Below are 22,156 nucleotides of genomic sequence, written 5' to 3'. Positions count from 1 at the left end.
CACAAGGCGAATAGTTCGCGAGATGCAAGAAATGATCAAATTCTGCAAGACACGGGGAAGTGGATTCAAAAGGATCGTCCTTGGAATTACTCTGCGCGCATCAGTAATTCTATCAATCACGTCTCAACCTCCCAATTTTTCTAGCTACTCTTAGCGAATGAAATTTTTCTCACAGTCTGGGACACGTATTCCAATCGAAGCATTAGCTCGAATGAAATAAACGTAATTCGTCCTTAAAAATTAGGACACCCTGTTTGTACAAGAATGATTTTTTTTTTTTCCGACTTGTTATTTTTTCTTTTTTCTTCCAACCTTCTACCTGCTCTGTTTCTCTGAGTTACCTCTTCTTCCACGTTGCAACAAAATTACAGATTATACTCGTATTCTGCGTTAAATAAAAGAAAATACAAAAAAGAAAGAAAAAAACCCGTCGACCTCCTCGCGTGGCGAGATAGGGAAACAACGGGTTTTATCTATATTTGACGTTCGCCTTATCTAATCGATGCGTCTGCTACTGGCCCCGGAGGGTTATTATATACATATATAGGTCTATGTGTCAGGAGAAAAATCAGTTGATTGAAACTTGGCCGAGGTTTTATTCTTTTTTTTTTCTTTTCTTTTCTTTTTTATTTTTCTTCTTCGCTATCGAGGAAACGGAAGGGGACGAGGAGTGACTTGTGTACACATTTGGCTATTTTCACTCCCGCACCTTATTCGTTTGGTTAAATTTGAACTCTTGGGACGCAATCAACAACGTCTCAGTAGCGTTAATAAAGTATCGAAACGTTGAGAGAAAAATCATTATTTTGCACCGTTAGAAGTTGATTATACAAAATCTCAGTTTGTTGATGCTGTATTATTGTAATTAACATTTTGCTAAATATCTGGTGATCCCAAAATTGAAAAACAACGACTTTTTTCAAATATGCATAGTTACGTTAAAGTTACAAATTTGTTTTGAAAAAATGATTTTTCTTTCTTTATTTATTGTATTTTGTTTGATTTATTTATTTATTTTTTTTTTTCACTGAGAGAGAGTTTCGGAAAGTTCTCAAAGCGTTCTACAGTTCCTGATGATATTAAAAAAAAATTTTCCTTTGGCGAGTTTTGGATGTATAAGCAATTCGACAGCGATGTAACGAATTTAATATACTTTTTTAAATCTGGCGCCATTTCTTTATCGACAAAAGTTGGACAATTGATTGATACACTGACTGGTTTGCACCTTATTCCGGAAATTTCCGAACTGATCCGAACTAAGCCCAATTTTTTATTTTTTATTTTTTTTTTTTGATTGTGTAACGACAAACTGATAACGGACAGAAATTAATTTTTAGGTTAGAGTGTGATTCGAACGTGAAGACAAACTTTTGTAACAAAACTTCATTATCAAACTAACGTTGTTGTTTGTTTTTTCGTTTTACTTAACATTATTATCACAATTTTTATAAGCAAAATATAATATGAAGTATTTGTGGCAGTCACATTCCCAAAATATTCGCATGATTTTTTCGAATGCCGATACATATTATTATGCGTAACGATAATTTCAGAAAATGCTGGTGACGTGCGATTAATTTGCGTTTTTTTTCGATCGTTCGATTAATCGAAACTGCCTTATAGTAATTCTATAGGTCGATCGGTGTAATTTTTTAATAGATTAAGTGAAGAGAGAAAATTTAAATAAAAAAAAAAAAAAAAAGGATTAATCGCACGTGCTGTACCAAATACCTAAAAGAATGAAAAAACGATTCCGATTATCAACGCATAATTTCAGTACAGAAACAGTGACGCGAAATTTTAGTATCTTAAAATTTGGATCACACACACGTGACAATAATGATTATACTATCGTAAAAAAAAATTCACGTCGATTGTTTTTACACGGTTGTTAATGATCGAGAACAAATATGTAGGCGATTTTTTGCCGCCGTTGCCGCTGCAAAGCGATTTTTTTTTCAATTTTCGTTACACTTACGTGATTGGATAATTAAATATCACCGATTTTTCACCATCGACGAGTCTAATCTCTTACCGGAAATAATACAACGTAACACAATCGCTTCGCCTCCAACTTCCTCCCTACCCATTTCATTACGTATGCAAGAAACGATTTTCCGGTTTCCCGCCGCGTCGTCGTCAGATATCGCATTCTTTTCTATCCCTGTATTTATTTATTCTTGGTTAGTTTTCCTTTCTTACCGTAAACCTGTAAGTTCGTTTCTCCCCATCGTGTCGTCGTGAATAATCTTCGTCGAATTTTCATCGCGATGTTCGTTTGTTCTTAATTGACACCCCCCCCCCCCTCTTTCCTTAATCAATTCCGAAACGTATGTACGTATATCAATTAAACCCACCGCTCGTTCAGTCCGCAGAGGTCAACAACACTTGATACAATATATATATATGTATATATATATATATATATATATAATGCGTTCTCCGTACGTTGCTGTGTATTATAGGTAACTATAACTGGCATTGGCTGCCACAATAGTTTCATTTGCCGTTAAGTATAGTATACGGTACAAAGCAACGATACAATATTTTGGTGGCGAAAGTTGAAAATTTACATATTTGTTTCATAGTCATATATCGATGTACAATTATAGTTATTAATGTGATAACGAAAAGTATAAAAAAAAATAAAAAAAAAAATGGTATATTTTGAAAATCAGTATTTTACAACATCGAAACGATGTTTGATAGATGTGGAAGATAATTAAGCGATATTCGCGGCGACGGAAGTGAAACGATTTTGCCGCTCGCGAGTTGTTTCGAATATTGTTATCTGCATCTTTGCAACCGTTTCCTGCCTTTGTTTCTTTGCTCATCGCTTTGTGCGTGTATACGCTTATATGTAGTATAGTAAGATACATATATACAGGGTGTAAAAAAATTTAAGCAAGAAGTAATCTGGATGGAAGACAAAGACAGGTTTATAATTAAAGATTTGGAGTTTTTTTTATTTATCGATTCATAGATTACACGGTACAGGGTCAGGCCTTTAATTTCCCATTTCGGTGATCAGAATTTACCGCCCGAATCATGCGATTTGATTCCGTTAGAATTTTATCTGTGGGCTTTCTTCAAGTCCAAGATTTATTTTCACCCTGAAGGAGGAAATTGAGCCCTGTACCTAACAACGAAATTCAAACCACACCTATGCAAAACTTCAATTTTTAATTATAAGGGTTTGTTTTCTAGCAAAATTACTGCTTGCGTGAGTTTTACGACACCCTGTATATGCATATCGCGCTCAATTAATAATTGACGGATGTAACAACAATTTTTGCAATATTTCTACCGAACGAATGAGTTTTTCTTGAAAATATTATTCTGAAATTTAGTATGTATTTAATAAATCGATGTATATGAATTATATTACGTAGCTACAGTATGTAACGTAGTTATTTACGTAAAACGAAACATTCGACTTGTTGTATAATTTTTTGCAAACTTATCTGTAAGTTTTTCACAGTCATTCTCGAAGGCTGTTAGAAATAGGATCATTATTCCTTTATCTCTTTTCGTTCCTCAATATTTATTATACGCCATTAATTTCACACCCTCGTATTGCATGCTTAATAAATGTATCGTATTATTGTCATTCGCGTGCCAAATTACTTTTTAACGTCAATTTCGCTTCAACGTCACGATGTTTCGTTGAAATAATTTTCCGCGTCACTCTAATATACGTTCGAGTGCGGGCTGCAGCTTATTTTTCACTCTGTTCTCCCGCTTCAAATGGAAAAATGGGAAAGCTGGCACACTAAATTTATGGCTTTAACGGCATAACGAACGAACGCCGTTGCAGTTGAAGAAGCTCGGAAGGTCGCGTGTGGTGATTGTGGTTTTACCGTTTTGTCCCTCCGCAGTTTCCGTTTTTCTAATCTCTGTTCCTCTTCTTTCTTTGAGTTGAAATACCGGAAAAGGAAGAAAGAGATTCTCGCTTTAGATAAAAGAAGCGTCTATTAGACGTACATTTCCAATATGCGAAGCCGAGCATCGTCTGACTCGCGCCATTTATAATTTGGTTTAAAATTATTTCTCCGTTATATTTATACATTATTTGAAATGTTTGGAGAAGAAAATACAGTTGTTGATAATTTTTTTTAGAACTTTTAAAAAATAGTTCCTTTTAAAAATCACTCATAATGTTTATAAATAATTGGACAGTCGAATAAAAGATGTGAAAAAATTCCGTGGTACCGTTTCGGAGTTGGGAAAATCGCGGGTAATATTTTTGTGGTTTCTCATGAAATTCCTCGTAATATATTATAAAAATTTTTTCTCACACTTCTCTTTTCTCTTCCCTTAACTTTTTTCCACCCTCGCGCCTTTTTATTTTTTATTTTTTGTTTGTTTCTCACCTCTCAATACGTATGCCTATTACACACAGACACACAGACACACGCACAAACATTCATGGATATACAATGTGCAACATCGCGCGATAGTAAAACGTGAACACGACGCAAGCTACGAACCTGCGTAGCTGCCTAGCTTTCGCCCTCAATTACAAACGAGCTAATTAGGACCTGGCGCGTAAACGTCCGCTATTGCCGTTGCTGTTGCTGTTGCTGCCGACGACGAGAAGTCTGCGTAATAATCGCGTTTGCGTGCCCGCGTGGGGTTTAAAGAGGAGGGAAAATTTTGGCATTGCGGCATTGCGGGATTATGAGAGGAAAAAACAACAAATAAATAAACAGAAAAAAAAATAGAACAAAATTCCCTCTTCTCTTGTGATCTTTGCAACTGTGCAAATAAATTTGTATGTATATATATATATATATATATATATATATATATATATAAAATATATAATTTTTGGTACTTTTTTTTTTTTTTATCTTTTCTCTTTTTGTCTCGTCAGTTTCGTACGGTATATTTCTTTCCTTTTCCTGCAATTGTCCTTGCACGGAAAGTGAGGAATAAAAATTGGAAGTTGGAATAGCGATTGTATAAAAAACGCAATACCGTATAATGTTCGTTATACATATAATATTATGTATATTATACACATATTGTACATATATATATATATTTTCTGCGATCGCTGAGGCATCATTTTTTTATTCATCGAATTACGTCATGGAGAGTTTGTCGGACGTTGAGGAGAACAATTGGATGACGTTTGATTACGTAATCGACAGAAGCTGCTGACAATATGGATGGGGAATACAATTTTTCAATAATAATAATGATGACAACGACGGTATTAATAATTTGTGGCTGTAAATCTGCGAACAACCGATAAAATGAAAAAAAAAAATAAGATAAAAGAATAAGAATTAAAAGAAACAGAAAATGAAAATTAATCAGTTTACAAATTAGCTAATCAATAATACGTGTGTGTGTGTGAGGCGTGAATTGAAGGTAAAGTAGAAAATAGAATTATATACCGAGAGAAATTTTTATTTCCGCTTATATATTATTTATATTTTTATTACTAAGGTTTTTGAAGTTGGAAGACAAGAATTAAGCATGCGGTAGAAATAATGCAAGAATATCACCGAACGGAATGGATGAATTTTTTGAAAATAATAGACGATACATATTCAGTCTGCAAAAACTCGTCGTGTGATAATACAAATTAATGTATCGTGGCTGAGTAATAATAATAACAATAATTAAACACGTGCAAGGAGATTAGAAAATTATCATCTTGATTATAAATCAATGAATCGTTAGACGTGCGATTGAAATTTACATCGTACGTTGTGATTTATGAATTTAAAGCTTGTGACTGTGTAAAAAAACAAAAAAAAAAAAAAACCAAAAAAAAAGGAAAACGGGAAAGAGAAAGGTGAAAACTTGAAACAAAAAAACTCACTCGGTGGCCTCGTTTAGTCTTATCTTTTGCCGCTTCAGCGCCGGTTCTTCGTCGTCTTATCAACGTTTTAGCCGTTGCTGCAAAAACGTCGGTACAATACGTATTACAATTACGCATCGCATTGTTGCACATGTGTGTATGTATATATATATATATACTAGCAGCCCATCCCGGCTTCGCACGGGCATATAATAATATTAAGTAATAATATAAATGTTATTTTTCTAGAAACTCACTGTAAACATTGTGTATTTTCTTTTATTATATTATTATATGCCCGTGCGAAGCCGGGATGGGTTGCTAGTTATGCTGTTAAAATGTAGCTTATATGACACGTTCGTAGATTTACCATAGCAGCGCCATCTATTGATTACTTACTCAACCCAGTCGAAAGGTATCGACATCTGTTAGAATCATTCGGAGTTAACAGATAATTGTGACTGTCAAATAATAACAGATAAATAATTAGCAATATATTATAATTGCGACTATAATTTGAGATTTAAACTATCCTATCTCTCAAGTTGGATCGAACTGCACATGGTGTGCGTATTTTATTATAATCGGTTAAGTGGTTTAGGAGTCCATTGAGGACAAACATCGTGACACGAGATTTATATATATTAAGATATATATATATATATATAAGGCAGGAAACTAAAAACTAAAAATAAATAACACCATTCTCGTCTTTATACACGGACGATCTGTAATTATTTACTTATTTATCGTTTCTTCCTGCCCAGCTGTGCAAATGTAAATACGTGTATACGTGTATAAATATGTAAAGTAAAATCGAAGAAGAAGAAGAACTGTCTGGCATTACGCACGAAACCGAGAAATATTACTACGTATTTTACTATAATTGCTGGAAAAATTCTAGTAAAACGGGTTATTGTTGCAGTAAAGTGTTTGAATGTTGATGAAATTATAACAGAAAAATAATTTGCTACTGGTAATTATTATTATTGTTGTTATTGTTATTTTAATTACAGTTGTCAATATCGGAAGATTTTCTCCAGGTCGTCTGTTTGGTTTGTTGATGTTTTCTTATCTTTTTTTTTTCCCCCAATTTCACACAACAAACAAAGTTCCTTATATCAAGAATTTATTACGCAAATGTTTCGCCAAAATTAAATCATCGCATACAAATAACGTATAACAAAAAAACTACACCGCGAGTGATGTAAATAAATAAATAATAAATCTTGTTAATCCGCATCTACTGTCTGATGGAGCAATTTTAATTTTTTTTTACACAGAACTAGAAATTTTTTTATTCCGTTGAAAGTAACGAAACGAGTCTCGCAAATGTTTCACAGTGATCACAGATACGGAAATTTTTCTCGGAGCCGGGTTTCAGTTACGAATTTGAAATGTTACGAAAGCGCCTAATTTGGAATTATTTCGCGGCGAAAGTTGGTGCAAAGAAATCAAACTTTGAAGAGACAGCGCAAGTTTTGAATGTTCGGAAAGTTCCGAAAATTCAAGTTACGATAGAGAAAAGTTTCGCAGTACAAAGTTTCGATATATAGGGTAAAGTTCGGAAAATGAAACTATATCAACACAGCGTTATTTACTCAACGTATGTATATATTTTTTTGTTTTGTCTAAACTATGCACGTGCCAATGCCAATTTCTTTTAAAGAGAAAAAAAAAAAAAAAAAAAAGAACGGACAACACTCAAACCCTTTTCTATTTCTACTTGTTAATTATTATTAAATGCTGCTGCTTTAGGGAAAGAGAGAGGAAGAAGAGAGGCCGGTGCCGTATTCGGATGTAAAGATTTCTCTCAAGGTGATGAGAGGAATAAGGTTTCTTTCGTACGTACATAGGTGGTATATAACTATGCACCTATGTGTATATATACTCCATTCACCGCAAGCCTGTGTTTCAGCCGATTTATATAAACCTTATGCATCGCTCTTACTCTACGTGATCCGCATTCTCGGTTCTCTTCTTCCGTATTCTCTCTTCGATTTGTTTTATTTACTTTTTCAAACTCTCTTACAACACAGTCTTGAACACACACACACACACACATCAAACCTTTGATATCATCGCACTTGAAATATATGCCAGCGTGGATTCTTGCAGAAGAGGAAAACCATCTCATTAGTAGAGCTTGACGCGGAAAACCGCGAAATAGTTTTTTTTTTTTTTTTTATCTCCAACTCATCGCCGCAGATGCGAAACAGACGGCGGTGAATTAACGAACGAACGAATTAATGAATGAACGAACGAATGGATTTCTAAACCGACTCGTGTCGTTCATTTGTTTACATTTCATTTGACGCAAGATTTGACGGAGAAAATTGTTTGTTTTTTTTTTTTTATCCTTTTGCGGTTATGTAATTAATTGACGCGTTACACGTTCGATGAAAGGGAAAATTTACCCGTGTCAACGAATAGTTTTACATATAACTATAAAACCGAACGAACTCTGATGTTCTCTTACTAATTATCCCTAATTTATTTTTTTTTTCTCTCACCGAGAGGATGCCAATTTTCGGTCTAAAAGCCGATGGTAATTTATTAGAATTATAAATTATACAGATTTTGATATATTATTGTTCTTTTTTTCTTTTTTTTTTCTTTTATATATACATGTATACTACTTTGATCTTTATGTTTACCTTTTTTACACTCCAGAGATCGACGAAGGTGACGAATTAAAAGTTTTATCAGTGTTTGATGAATTTATGTGATCGTGATCGTTGGAAAGAAAAATATTTCTACTCTAGTCGGTGATGAATTCGGTTGCGGGTGTTTTTTTTTTTTTTTTCCTTCTTTAATTTCTATTTTATTGTAATCTTTTATTTTTCTTCTTATTTCAGATGAACGGGAAGATGTACAAAAGAAAACATTTGCCAAATGGATAAACTCACAGCTTCTGAAGGTGATTTTTATTCCAGTTTTAGTTTCAGTTTTTTTTTTTTTTTCCCCTCCTTCTAACACAAAAAATATATAAATTTTTTGTTTTATATCCGACTGTTGATATTCATTTAATGACAAATTATCACAAAAATCTCTTATTGTATAATCATACACCGACAAAAACATTCATTTATAACAAACTTTTTTACCAATTGTGCAAAAGATGAATTTGAATTTCTTTCTATACATTTATCATAATTTCCTGCGTATTAAAAGATTCATATTTATATTCGTTTTCTTTTTTAATTTTGTTTTCAATTTTTTTTGTACAATTACACAAACAGTGTTTCAAAGTTACACCAACGTAAAAATTATTCAGTATGAAGTTTTATAAAGTTTATAAAGCTTAGAAACTCTTTTCTCGTGATTCTCAGCGAGGATTTTAATTAAATATGAAATTGTATGAGGATATAATTTACCAGCAGGTATAAATATATAAGACTTAAAGTTCTAGCCGAGATTATATTATCATTTCTTCGCAGAGAGTTAAAATTTTCGCTGTCTCCAGAAATAAAATCCGACTGATTTATACTGTTTTAATTATCCACGTTGTCTGAGCTCTCGTTTTCATTTTTACACATCTCTATAATTCGTTTTTTTGGATTTCAACGCAATATTTTACAACAAGCTTCAAACTTTTATGCGTTAATAAATCGTGAGAAATATAATGTGAAACAGTGCAAACGGTGATGAAGAATTAATTTACGATTTCTACAATTATACATTGTATTATTTTTCAGAATCATCACGAACCTGTATCAGATTTATTCGTCGATCTCAGGGATGGGAATCGACTTTTATCACTCCTGGAAGTTCTCACCACAAAGTCATACGTGAGTATAATCGTTATTATGTGAAACCAGAAATGTATCGAATACTAGCAAAATTGCCAATTTGTGTATAATCGATACGAGAATCTTTTAATACGTTAAAAATCAACGATTTATTCATCTTAACACCAGACCGCTGGTGAAAATGGAATAACATTTTCACAGCGCCGAGTCCGCAATATATGCGAGAATATATGTGTGTATGTATATAATATTGAACACTTTTTATATTTTTTTTTACCCTCTTGTTCAAATATTTGCACCGCGATGAGTTTACTTTATATGCATAAAATATAACCGATTTTTCTTTTTCCTTTTTTTTTGCCGCTTGACGATGGATGTGGGAAAATTTTTTGCATTATATATCGCCGCGTATTGCAAGAAAAAATTTATATTACATTGGTTATAAATAGATTTTTATTCATGCCTTTTTTATATGTACATATACATTTAAGGTTCTTAAATATCTTTTGACCTTGAATAACTTTTAAACGAGTAGATTTATCATAAAATGCTAAGAGACCTTTTTTTTAGAGAGTTCAATACCCTATAATATAGGTATATATATAAAAAGAAATAGTACGAACTTTTCGATACAGTATAACATTATACCTACAGGACAATCTCTTGAAACTTGAAAATCAACTGCGCATGCGCGGGTTTTATTCAGCTGTTCGCGCAGGCTGGCCAATCCGAGTTTCAACTGTCAAACTGTTTCTGGCGGCGATGTTGTTGATACGAATTTTCGAGATTAGAATCTTAAATAATTGAGGTAGCGACTCGGAAAGATTTCGGAAGCATTTGTTATTGGGTCGGAAAGTTGATTCTACAAAGAACGGTCGGAATTTAATGCTTATGCTCTTTGAAAATTCAAACGTATACATTTTGCGTACGTTGGCCTGTCGGCATCGCAGAAAAAAATATCGCTGCGGGAAGATTTCGCCGACCAATGAGATTAAATTATTTGGCGGATGCGCGTTTGATTTTCAAGTTTCAAGAGATTGTCCCGGTATTCTATCTTCAAATTTCTTCATTTTTCATCACGCGATTTACAATTCCAATGTAATACAAAATTCTACAATATAATTCACGATTGTGATTTGTTGAATTTGTGTGTAATGACGAAATTCATGTACATGCATACTTTTAACAGGCACATGTAATTTCTTGCAATTGGTACATTATTTTATACTTTATTGATATCTCCATCGACGATTTTTATTTCATTGTTATAACTTGTTTCTTTATTTCAGAAGAATCTATGTTATTGTTATATTTGAATTGTAATAATAATAATAATAATATGTAGGAGTATTTATGTACATTCAAAAATTGCGTTACCCACAATCGAAACAGTATCACGTGTCGTTTATATTTAAAAATAATCAGGATCACTAATAAGTATTCTACCTTGTGTATAATAATACTTGTTACGTAAAATAGAGTATCAAACTCTGCATTCCAGCAGCGTTGCTGTACGCTGATATAGATATCGGTGATACATGTATGCATGTGTGTTCATAAGATGTAATAAATCTCTTTAAACCAGACAGAGATGAATGTAAAAATCACTTTCGCTTTGTACTTAACATACAGTATTATGGTATTTGATTATACTTGTTACTTATAATTTTTGTGCCTGTATTCTTTTCAAGGACATTTTTTCACCCCATATTATATAATTTTAATTGATATCTTGATTGCAGAAGAGAGAACGGGGACGTATGCGCGTCCATCATCTCAACAATGTTAACAAGGCGTTGCAAATTTTGGAACAAAACAATGTGAGTATGAAAATGCAAGTTTTTCAAATGTGAGTATTAACACTTTGATAGCTGGACATGTTTTTTTATCCGACGTATTTTCTTTCTCGCAGGTCAAGCTCGTCAATATCAGCAGCAACGATATCGTCGACGGTAATCCCAAACTGACTCTGGGCCTTGTATGGAGCATTATTCTTCATTGGCAGGTGAGACGAGACCGCAGGTTTATTTATATAAAATTCTTTCAATCAGACGGTGATTAATTGTTGAAATTTAAATGTATTTATTTTGATACAGTCTAGTAGTAGAAAAAATCCATCAAGTATCTTGTCTGCTGTTTCACTCTTCCGCAAATCCCAAAAAATTATCCTACAACAATCCGATTACCAACTTTTACATCCCGATGTTCATCCTCGCCAGTATTCGATAGTTCCAGTCAAGTCAGAGATCAACTCTCCTTCCACGGATGACGAACTACGAAAAGATTAAGTGTAATTTTTAGTAGTACTGAAACTAGACCAGAATTTTTTGTAATTTATACATATTAGCGAATAGATTTTTCATGAATTTTCATTATTCTGTGTTGAAATTGAATTCTGAAACTAGACTATTCATGATTGTGTCGTTTTGTTTGTTGTAATCTTCAGGTACATTATCACCTCAAAGATCTCATGTCGGAGCTGCAGCAAACGAATTTGGAAAAAACTCTTCTCGCTTGGTGTCGTCAAAATTCGCAGGTATTTATCTCAATTTAATACCTAATTAGTTATTGAAATTTTCATAATCCTCCGTTAACTCTAATTTCTTTACAGAATTACGCGGGGGTTGATATAAAAAATTTTACCACCTCTTGGTCGGACGGATTGGCTTTCAACGCTCTTCTTCACAAATGGAAGCCTCATCTCTTTGACTTTAACAATGTATCACGAAAGCATCCAAACGCCAGGCTCGACCATGCCTTCAAACTCGCTCAAGAGCATCTTGGAATTGAAAGGCTTCTAGATCCTGAGGGTAAGCTAGATTTCTACGTTGTGTTAAGTTTCTGGCAAGCCAGGTAGGGAACCTGATGACTTATACATTGTTTTCTCTTTTCTCCCTTTCCAATTACAGATGTGAATACCTCGGTACCGGACAAAAAGTCTATAATGATGTACGTCATGTGTCTATTTCAATCTCTTCCTCATTCCGGTGACGATGTCGGTGATCTGGATGTTTCTATAGCCAGTGATTCCAGTCCAGTAACAACGCCGGGTGCCGAGGTAATTTTTTTTTACACATAATATGCAGTTTAGAAAATGACCATCATTGTTGGTACGGAAAATTCGGAAACTAGATTTTTTTTTGCTGTAACAATCAGATGTTCATGTTTTCACAGAGTTCGTTGTCATTTGCAAATCTCGGTATGCCGATATCTCGACCAATGAGTCTTGCGACAAATGTGTCGGTTGAACTTGGCGGGTATCAGGTAGCTTTGGAGGAAGTTTTGACTTGGTTATTGGAGGCTGAAGATAAATTAAGCCACGCACCGGAGCCTGGACCTACCCTGGATATTTTGAAACAACAGTTTCATGAGCATGAATCTTTCCTCATGGAGTTATCAGGTCATCAGGACGGGGTCGGTGCTGTTCTTGAAGAAGGTGCCAGGCTACTGGCTGATGGCGGTCTTCACAAGGACGAGGAAGAAGAGGTCAGAGTTCAAATGCAGCTGCTAAATTCACGGTGGGAAGGTTTAAGGACTCATGCAATGGAACGCCAGTCCAGAATCCACGAGGTATTTATTTCAATAATAGTTTGTCGATAATTTATTTGTATTTTTGAATGACGAGCGATGTTTAACTTAGAATTTTTTCTTCTCAGGTTCTAATGGAAATGCAGCAAGGACAGCTGGATTCGTTGAGACGTTGGCTGACCGAAACGGAGGATAGAATATCTCGGATGTCCGCTTCTGAACTTAACCAGTTGGCTCTTGATGAGCAGATGAATCAGCTGAAGGAACTGAGGAAGGATATTCAGCAGCAGCAAAGTGTCGTTGACGGTTTAAGCAAGATTGTCGTTGTTGTGGACGAAGACAGTTCGGAGACTGTTTACGCACAGATGGAGGATCAGTTGACGGCGTTGGGTGAAAGGTGGACGCATATTTGCCAGTGGATAGAAGAGAGGAATCAAAAATTACAGTTGCTCTCGTCTCGTTGGGGCGATTTGACTGACGAATACAAAAGACTCTTGGCTTGGCTAAACGAGAGAGAAATTACCCTGAAACAGATGGAGGCGAATCCAGCCTCGGAAATGGGAGAAATATTGGATCGAATAAAGAAGTTACAACTTCTGAAAATTGAGATGGACGATCAGCAGAAAAAGCTCACATCTTTACAAGTCGTTGTTCAGGAATTGGACGAACAGGGATCTTCGCCTGAGAGCACAAACATTTTGGACAAAATTGAGAATCTTCAGGACAGGTGGGACGCTGTTGTTCAAATTATGGAAGTTCAGGGACAAAGGGTAAGCGTCAATTTCAAGTTTACTTGAAACTTGTTCATTTTCGAGTTGCCGCAGCTTTTTAATAATTAGGTGTAATTTCATCGTCCCTCAGATATCGAATTCTGGATTTGAATTTGAACTGAAACCTGCTCAGGAAACTACAACTACAGTCACCGGTAATGAATGGATGACTGAAACTGTAACGACTATAGCGTACAGAGAAGACGTCGCAGCTTCTGTGAGTAAAAAGAGAGACTGAACAATTTTCCGAATCACTTTATCGATCAATCGTGAAATATGTCACGGTTTTTACTTCCTATCCGTTTCTTATCTTTGCAGACTTCTCACAGCGATTCGAAGAAACGTCGTCTTGGTAGCGCCACTCGACAAGAGTTCGACGCTGCTCTGTTGAATTTATACAAGTGGTTGGATTACGTCGATTTAGAAACAGGTCGTTCAGAGGGCGTTTTTGACGAGCTGAGTGTTGAAGAGAAGAAAATCGTTTACGAGGATAGTCTGGCAGACTTGAGTTCTCACGAGATTGAATTTACCAAAGTTTTACACTTAGGAAGTCAACTTTTAGAGGAAACTAAACAGACGAATGAGCAAACCGAAGATGATGAACAAAAAATCAAAAGCGTACAAGAGAGGTGGAAAGCGACGACTAATAGGCTTCAAGAAATCAAAAAGAGAATCGATTATCTAATGGATCTGAAACAATTCAATACCGAATTAGCTAGCTTACAATTAATTCTTGACGGATATTCCAAATGGTTTAAAGGTCATCATGGAAATAATCAAATCGAAACTTATAGGGTAAGATTTATCTTCAAAAAAAGCCTCATCACCTTCTAGCATTTTATCATACGAAATTTTAGCCCTTCGGCTTCTCTGTCTCTGAATCGCACGGCAAAAAGTCTCATTTTTCTTCTAAAACAATCAAATTCCTCTCCATTTAGGTAAAACTTAAGTCTATGAAGTCGCACGAGGATCGTATTAATAAGTTGAACGCGAAGGCGAAAAGTTTGAGTGAACATCAAGGCGCTGGCAGTGAAGGAATTACGGTAGATGCAGACGCAAAGACGTTTGAAACTGTTTGGAACGATCTCTCGAAAAGGTTAGTCGCTTGTCGATTTCTTTGTCGTACCAATGATTAATTTTGGATTACTGTTTTTGCAGATTATCAGAACGCCTGACCGAGTTGAGAAACCAGGCTGACAAAAAGCCACCTAAGAAATATACAGAAACAGTAAACAGTCTACTATCCTTCATTAACTCTGTCGAAGGTGTTTTGCTTTTGGAGCATGCCGTAGTCTCCGACGACAAGTCGATGGAGAATCAGCTGAAAAAGTTCAGGGAACTGCAGGAATCATTGGCCGCGCAACGAGCCAACTTTGAATATGTAAATTTGACAGGCCAGGACTTAATTGCAAAAATTAACGACGATCCGAGCAGCCAAAGACTGAAGGAAGAATTGCAAGATCTCAACACTAAATGGAGTGATATTCCCATAATACTTGAAGAACGACAGCAAAAATTATTGAAAGGTATTTAAAAATGTTCATTGCTGCCGATAAGAACGGCAGAAAATAATTAATAATTGTGAAATTATTCTGAAATAAGGCTTTCTTTTTCAGATATCGAATCATTAAAAGAGTTTAACAGTGAATTCAACAGCTTCGGAGAATGGTTGGAAAAATCGTCAAGATATTTGGAAGAAGCTTCGGAAGATGCTCTTGTCAATGATGTGGAAACAACGGAATTCAAATTGGAACAAATTCGGGCCCTTTCGGATGACATAAGTAAAAACAAGCCCAGGATCGAGCGCATACAAACTTGTGCCAACAAGTTGCTTGAAAACTCCGAACCAAAGTTTGCAAATGTTCTTAACAACAGATTAGAAACTCTTTCGCAAAAGTGGCACGCCATCGTAGACGGTGTTAAGCATCAGGGTGACAAATTCCAGAATGCGTTACAGAAAAACGACAAGGTAATTAAACCAATTAAACAGCAACTTTACATAAATCAAAATTTGCACGATAAGGTATCAGAAAAATTTAACACTTGCAATTAGATCAGAGGTCATTCGTATACGCTTTTTAATTTTTGTAGATTATAAATGGAATCGAGGATTTCACGAAGTGGTTATCAAACTTGGAGCAGGAAATTCCTGCTAGAGAAAAGATTACTTCATCTGTTGAATTATTCCAAGCTCGTGGCTGTTATCAAATATTAAAAGACAAAGTGGACAGGCGAGTCGAGGAGTTTAGAAACATCAACGAAATGGGCAATGACAAGTTGCTGAGTTCCGAGGGATCTTCCGTACAAGAACTGGGAAGACGGTTTACTCACTTGAACGCGAGGTGGACGGACGTTACTGATCGCATTTACGAAAGATATCGACAACTGCAAAATGCGAGTCACGAATACGGCGAATTCAGAGCTCTGGTTGCTCAAGAAAGTGACTGGCTTGACAAACTCGACAAGAGACTTAAAAAGTCGACTAAAAGTGCGGCTGACGCTGAAGAGATTTCGGAAGAACTTGACGTACGTTTAAATCATCAGAATGTTATCGATAAGATGAAAATTTGTACCTATCTATTATTGTTTGACTGTTATTACTTGTAAATTTCTTCTTCAGGATTTGGAAAATTATATTCGTAATCGTCCTGAGTCACGTTTTGCCAAGGTCCAAGATATAGGCAAGCAACTGATAGACAATGATATCATGACTAAATTGGTGAAGACTGATGTTGAAGCTTTGTTGAACCGTTGGGAAAATCTGAGTAAGAGGGTGAGCAGATAAAAAAAAGTTTCTTTTTTATTACCCATGTTTTAAACGTGACTAATATTCAATAAGTAACACAATATTCATACATGTATACATGTAATTGTACAAGCATGTGCTTCAGTGATTAATGCTTGAAAGATTTTTGTTAAATTCGCGGTATTTCATGCTTTTACGGTTTATTACGAAAGATAATTTGGCCCTTTTCAATAACTGTTCTTAACAAATTGTTTAACTGAATAATTATATATTGACACAATTTGAAAATTACTTTCTCATCCGAGTGTATCAAACAGTCTATTTTAATGTTGGCTCGTAATATTTGTTTAACCACTTGCAACACCAATAATTAATATCCTTTGGGATATAACTGTTGAATCGAAATGATTTTGGGACTCGTAGAAGCTCTTGCAACGTGTAAAATATAGCCAGATGGATAGAGTGTATTGTTGTTGGGTAGGCAGGGGAACGGGCGCAACTCTTGGAAGGATCTGTGAGGCAAGCTCAAGAGTCAGAAGGTCGTATTATTGCGCTCCAACACTCGCTAACGCAAGTAGACTCCGTACTAACTGCACGTCTTGATTGTGATCTGACTGCAGATGACTTGCCGCACGAAATTCAGGTCTGTTTTTACCTTTCATTCTTATTTATGTACAATTGTGTTTAACACATAATTTCATAACGTGTCATCAAAATAAAATGAAAAAAACGTTGGTTTAATTCTGACTGCGTGTGTCACAAAGTCTAATAATACATAGTAATAGTATTAATTAACATTTATGTTTATCATTTTATGAGTGGGCTGATTGGAATTTATATCGTGCAGAAATTATTCGAAGAGTTGAAGAATCAAAAAGTTACGTTGCATGAAATGGAGTCGCAGGTTGAATCTTACAAGGCAAATGGAAAACACGAGGCAGCCGCCCGACTTCAAGAACAAATGCAATTGATTGAAGGGAAATTTGGCGAAGTGAACGCTAAGTTCCAACGTTTTTGCTGCCCTCAAAACCTCGAGCCAAGATTATCTCGTGCTTTGAGGGAACTCAGAGGCATTGAAGAAGCAACTTGTTTGCTCGAATTAGCATCCGAAGATCCGGAGGCGATAGAAGGACAGCTAAAGCATTGTTTGGTGAGTCTGGCTAAATATAATACTCGTAGCCAGGATGATTTCACTTCGTTGCCTGTTTTATATATATTAAAAATTATATTTTAACGGTATTTTTCAGCGATTCTATCAAACTCTTAGCGAAATAAAAGGCGAAATTGAAAATATTATTGTTACTGGAAGAAAGCTCGTCGAAGACAGAATCGTACAGGAGCCAGGAAAATTTTCTAAACGAATCGATACGCTTAAAGAATTGTACAATAAGGTAAGTCCCTTATGTATTCATGGTTATTCAGACCTGACGATTGGTTCAATAATTGATAGCGATTGCGATTACTTTTCTTGTTTCAGCTCGGATTGCAAATAACTGAATCAAAGTCAGCGTTAGAATCTGCCCTGGAATTGTCTCGTGATATATTCAAGCACATGACCTATATCAACATGTCTATTGAGAGTATAAATAAGGAATTGGACACGCAAAAGAACATGCCTGAATTGCCTGTTAACGCGATATACGTTACGGTGAGTATTTTATTTTCATTTTATTTTAAGTGGATTTCTTGTATTATTTCAATAAATTTTCACCTCAGCCTTTGTTGCCCATCCTGATATTAATTTTGAATTACAATTATCCGACAATTTTTTGCAAGAGAAACCGAAATACTCACTTTTCAAAATCGACGTTGTTGTTTTTAAAGAAATAGAAAATTTGTGTCATTCGTTAATTTTTTTTTTTTTCCCGAGTACTTAGTAATTGATTTCAATTTCTCTGTATTTTTTCAGAAATAATTTGATTTTTTTTTCTCCCTCATTTTTCCTGATTTGTCATTTTTTATTTTTCTACTCTGATGTCACGGTTCCAATCATGATCGAACCAAAGCATTCTAGGAAGGCGAATCGATTTTTCAGTCGATGGGATTATTTTGGAAATTTGATTTTTCATTTTTGGTAACAGGAAACGCTTACTGAAGTTATTCCGAGGTTGAACTTGGTGAGGGACAAGTTATTCAGATCACAAGATGAGTTTTCAAAACTGTGTGATCCCATGTACCTAGAACAGCTCAGAGACAGAGTTACAGAAGTTACAACGAGGTTATCAAACACCGAGCGAAGACTTAGACTTTGTAGCGGATCTGAAGTAATTTTCTTGAATAATAAATTTGTCAATGTAATATTTCAGTAGTTTCGGCGGAAAAGTTCAACTCAATAAAAGCAACGAACATATTTGTTCCAGTGATTATGTTTTCGTCTCAAGTACCAAACATTTCAAACTCTGATAATTACGTCATTTTTTTTAGGAGGAACCAAGCGTCGATGAGATAAATGCCTGGCTGAGACAGACAGAAGAAAAACTAAATCAGTTAGATGCTGTGCCGGCGGATCAGTTGAGCGAGAAGCACTTTGAACACTGCAAGGTATTTTTTTGTTTTTTTCATTTCTATTTGTCCATAAATTTTACCAAATAATTTCATAATGTTATGTTTATGCTAATTACTTGGCGACAAAAATGAAATAACAATTTCATCGACAGGCGATACAGAGCGAGATGATCGAAACAAAGCCTAAGGTAATGCAGCTGCAGCATTGTTCGTTCTATCCAAAGGTTGCCAAGGTTTGCGAAAAGTGGGAAGAAATTTGCAACAGGATACAGGTGAGTTAAACTACTATATCGGCATTTATTTTGATTTAAATTGTATTTTTCACAGCGTCGTATTATCACAAAACACACGATCTTTCCTCTTTTATCGTAAAAACTTTGAATCGAATACGATCATTGCTTATCATTCATTGCTTATGTTTTGCTTTTTACACTGTAACATTTGGTGTCTGTCATTTCTAGGCTTCAATGTACTAGTTGTTTACATTTCATTTAAAATCACCCCCCTTTACTACTGTTCTATTTCACATCTAATTCAATTTCTGTACATTGATTTGAAAAATAGCTTTCGGTTTGTCATCCAAATAGTGATGCGCGAATGAATTTGAACAAAACGTGGTAAACAATCGATCAACTCTGATTGTATTTTTTTTTAAACACGTACTTACTTAGATACATAGTGCATGAAACTTTAAGATGTATACTGAGAGAAAGAACCATTTCTTTATGACTTTGTAATCTTAGCCTGTACAATATTAATCAATAATAATATTTAATAATAAAAATAATGTGAATAATAACTATAGTTTTAACAATCTCATAATGTAAAAAGTCTCGTGTATGTTATTTCAAGATCGAACTTTTATCCAGGGTATAAAATGAAAAATGTAAATCAGGATCACAAAACTATAGTATATACATTTCAATATTTATAGTATATTCATAGTATTGTCCAAGAGGTGTTCCATGCTTATTCTATGGTGCCGGTCTTATTTGGCGTTGCACAAATATACTACAGTCCGCGTAAATAATGTATCCACATTGGTGCACAACTATAAACGAACGAAATATACATACATACATATACATATAATACTGTATTGACACAAAAGTTCTGGTGGATGGACAAATCAATGAGAATTGAAAGTTTTATTATTCTGCACAACTGTATCTCGGCAAAGTAGAAAAAAAAGAGAAATTTTCAAAACACGGTGTCGTCTCTCCCCTGAACATGACTATTTGCTTATCGCAAAGAGGTTCAGAGAACGTACAGGCCACGATATAGCCGAATATATTATTAATATATGTATTGCATACACGGAGAATAATTAACGCACTATATGGTGATGGATTGTCGAGAAATATTACTCTACACGATTATCGCAGTGAAGTATTCTGCATCGCTCGCATTGTGTCTGGACTGGCTTAATATCATCGTATCATTAACACGCTATTTCACCATTAAACGACGCTTAAACGATCAAGTTCTCCTCAAGTTGTACTAGCATAATATTTTCCACAGGGCTGGATCCAAAAAAGTACAGATCATTTGTTGGTTTATAATAAGAGAGCCGATGATAAGGGGAGAGACAATTTGGAGATTACTAATTCGTTAGTGCTATTAAAACAAGCCACAAATTCACAAGTTCGACAAGACATTGATCAGGATGAATCTATTTACGGTATCGGCTATCTAAACCCCGCCTTTGAAGACAATCGAAACAACGCTGTCAAAACGCCTGAGAGTTCTCCGATAGACATACCTCTTCGCAGTAGAAAGTCTAGCGCAAAAGCAGACAAAGCTGAGAGCAGAATTATCGACATTAGTAAAACTGTTAGAAGACGATTAGATATGAGTTCCATTCCAGATGTTGTGCAAACTTCTCAGCCTCGTAAAGTTTGTCCAGACGACGACTCGCATGTATTGTCACACGATAAAGAGGCGATGATGCCAGAAGTTGTGGCTGAGGAAGAATTTTTTCTTTCAAAAAATAGCAAGCTTTTCTCGCAAGTTTCGACCAATAGCTTGACTGCTACCGATTCTAGGCCTATTAAATTCACTAAGGCGCAGCCTAACTCTTTCCGCATCGTCGAAGTACGAGAAATGGAAATAGTAAAATCCGTAGCTTCGCCGGAAGACCATGTCGTTCTCCCGAGCGCCAATGTCAGTGTTGAACAAATGCCTCAGGTTGTAGAACGCGTCGAAATTTTAGAAGATGCAGAGACGGAGCCCGAGTCTGTGGATACAGACACCGAAGGGAATGAGAATAAGAACAAGGAATCAGACAATATCGTTCCAGACAATTCGGTAATAAAGAAACGAGAGCTCATTCCAATATTGAAGAAACGACGATCCTCTGGCGACGGATCAGGAAAATCAGTGAAAAAGCTCAGCCTTAAATTAGATATCGATGATGAAGCTACAGATCTGTCGCAACTGTTAGACGAGGCCCTCAAATCACCGCGTTATGTGATGCCTGGTCAGAGATCTGCAAAACAAGTAACGAACACGTCGCCATTGACTTTGGCTTATGGACCTGCTGTTGGTAATTTAAAAATTGAAAGCCATGTTAACGTCGTTGAAAAAAGCAGTTCAACCGCTTTGAAGGATCCCGAGAGTGTCGCAGAGTATCTGATACTCGACGATAAACCCACGCCGGTTGCTTCCGCCTTGGATCAGAGCAGTTTGAACAATAACGGAGCACGTAAAAAAGTTCGAAAGCCTTCGGGAGCGAAGAAACAAGTAGAGTTCTCAGACACGTATGAAATTGTTGGAAGCGTCAGTTCCGGATTTGTGAAACAGTACAGAAAATCGCCAATACCAAAAGTAGCGAGATACTTATCTTCGGACGACACTTTAGAGGATTGCGACAGTTTTTACGGAAGCGACAAAGAAACCGACGACGCATTAATATTTTCTGACGATACCGAAATCGATGTTAGTAGCTCAAGTTCCGACGGAGAGGATTCCACTTTAGGAGAGCATGTTGAACACCTCTTGGCTAAGGTAATGGCTTTAGGATGATCGTTTGCGTTAGTTT

General features: G+C 35.5%; 1 protein-coding gene across 10 annotated transcripts in view; it reads left to right on the top strand.

Annotated features, from left to right (window-relative positions):
- Nucleotides 1-22,156, top strand: part of LOC124309536 (dystrophin, isoforms A/C/F/G/H-like) — a 306,902-nt gene that overhangs the window by 17,503 nt on the left and 267,243 nt on the right. For 8 of the 10 annotated variants that reach the window (XM_046773232.1, XM_046773224.1, XM_046773230.1 and 5 more), the window contains exons 2-25: nucleotides 8,674-8,735; nucleotides 9,514-9,606; nucleotides 11,310-11,387; nucleotides 11,480-11,572; nucleotides 12,014-12,103; nucleotides 12,179-12,377; nucleotides 12,477-12,625; nucleotides 12,742-13,137; nucleotides 13,224-13,865; nucleotides 13,957-14,082; nucleotides 14,184-14,660; nucleotides 14,804-14,961; nucleotides 15,024-15,391; nucleotides 15,482-15,834; nucleotides 15,957-16,391; nucleotides 16,486-16,638; nucleotides 17,093-17,254; nucleotides 17,459-17,761; nucleotides 17,859-18,002; nucleotides 18,089-18,259; nucleotides 18,693-18,875; nucleotides 19,036-19,152; nucleotides 19,269-19,388; nucleotides 20,638-22,122. In XM_046773232.1, coding sequence (XP_046629188.1) covers nucleotides 8,674-8,735; nucleotides 9,514-9,606; nucleotides 11,310-11,387; nucleotides 11,480-11,572; nucleotides 12,014-12,103; nucleotides 12,179-12,377; nucleotides 12,477-12,625; nucleotides 12,742-13,137; nucleotides 13,224-13,865; nucleotides 13,957-14,082; nucleotides 14,184-14,660; nucleotides 14,804-14,961; nucleotides 15,024-15,391; nucleotides 15,482-15,834; nucleotides 15,957-16,391; nucleotides 16,486-16,638; nucleotides 17,093-17,254; nucleotides 17,459-17,761; nucleotides 17,859-18,002; nucleotides 18,089-18,259; nucleotides 18,693-18,875; nucleotides 19,036-19,152; nucleotides 19,269-19,388; nucleotides 20,638-22,122 — 6,557 coding nt within the window. The remainder of the gene's footprint in view (nucleotides 1-8,673; nucleotides 8,736-9,513; nucleotides 9,607-11,309; nucleotides 11,388-11,479; nucleotides 11,573-12,013; nucleotides 12,104-12,178; nucleotides 12,378-12,476; nucleotides 12,626-12,741; nucleotides 13,138-13,223; nucleotides 13,866-13,956; nucleotides 14,083-14,183; nucleotides 14,661-14,803; nucleotides 14,962-15,023; nucleotides 15,392-15,481; nucleotides 15,835-15,956; nucleotides 16,392-16,485; nucleotides 16,639-17,092; nucleotides 17,255-17,458; nucleotides 17,762-17,858; nucleotides 18,003-18,088; nucleotides 18,260-18,692; nucleotides 18,876-19,035; nucleotides 19,153-19,268; nucleotides 19,389-20,637; nucleotides 22,123-22,156) is intronic. The other 2 variants (XM_046773231.1, XM_046773233.1) reach the window with 2 other exon arrangements.

Source organism: Neodiprion virginianus, chromosome 7, assembly GCF_021901495.1.
Source record: "Neodiprion virginianus isolate iyNeoVirg1 chromosome 7, iyNeoVirg1.1, whole genome shotgun sequence".
In the NCBI taxonomy this organism is placed as follows: domain Eukaryota; kingdom Metazoa; phylum Arthropoda; class Insecta; order Hymenoptera; family Diprionidae; genus Neodiprion; species Neodiprion virginianus.
This window is presented reverse-complemented; position numbering and strand designations above follow the sequence as displayed.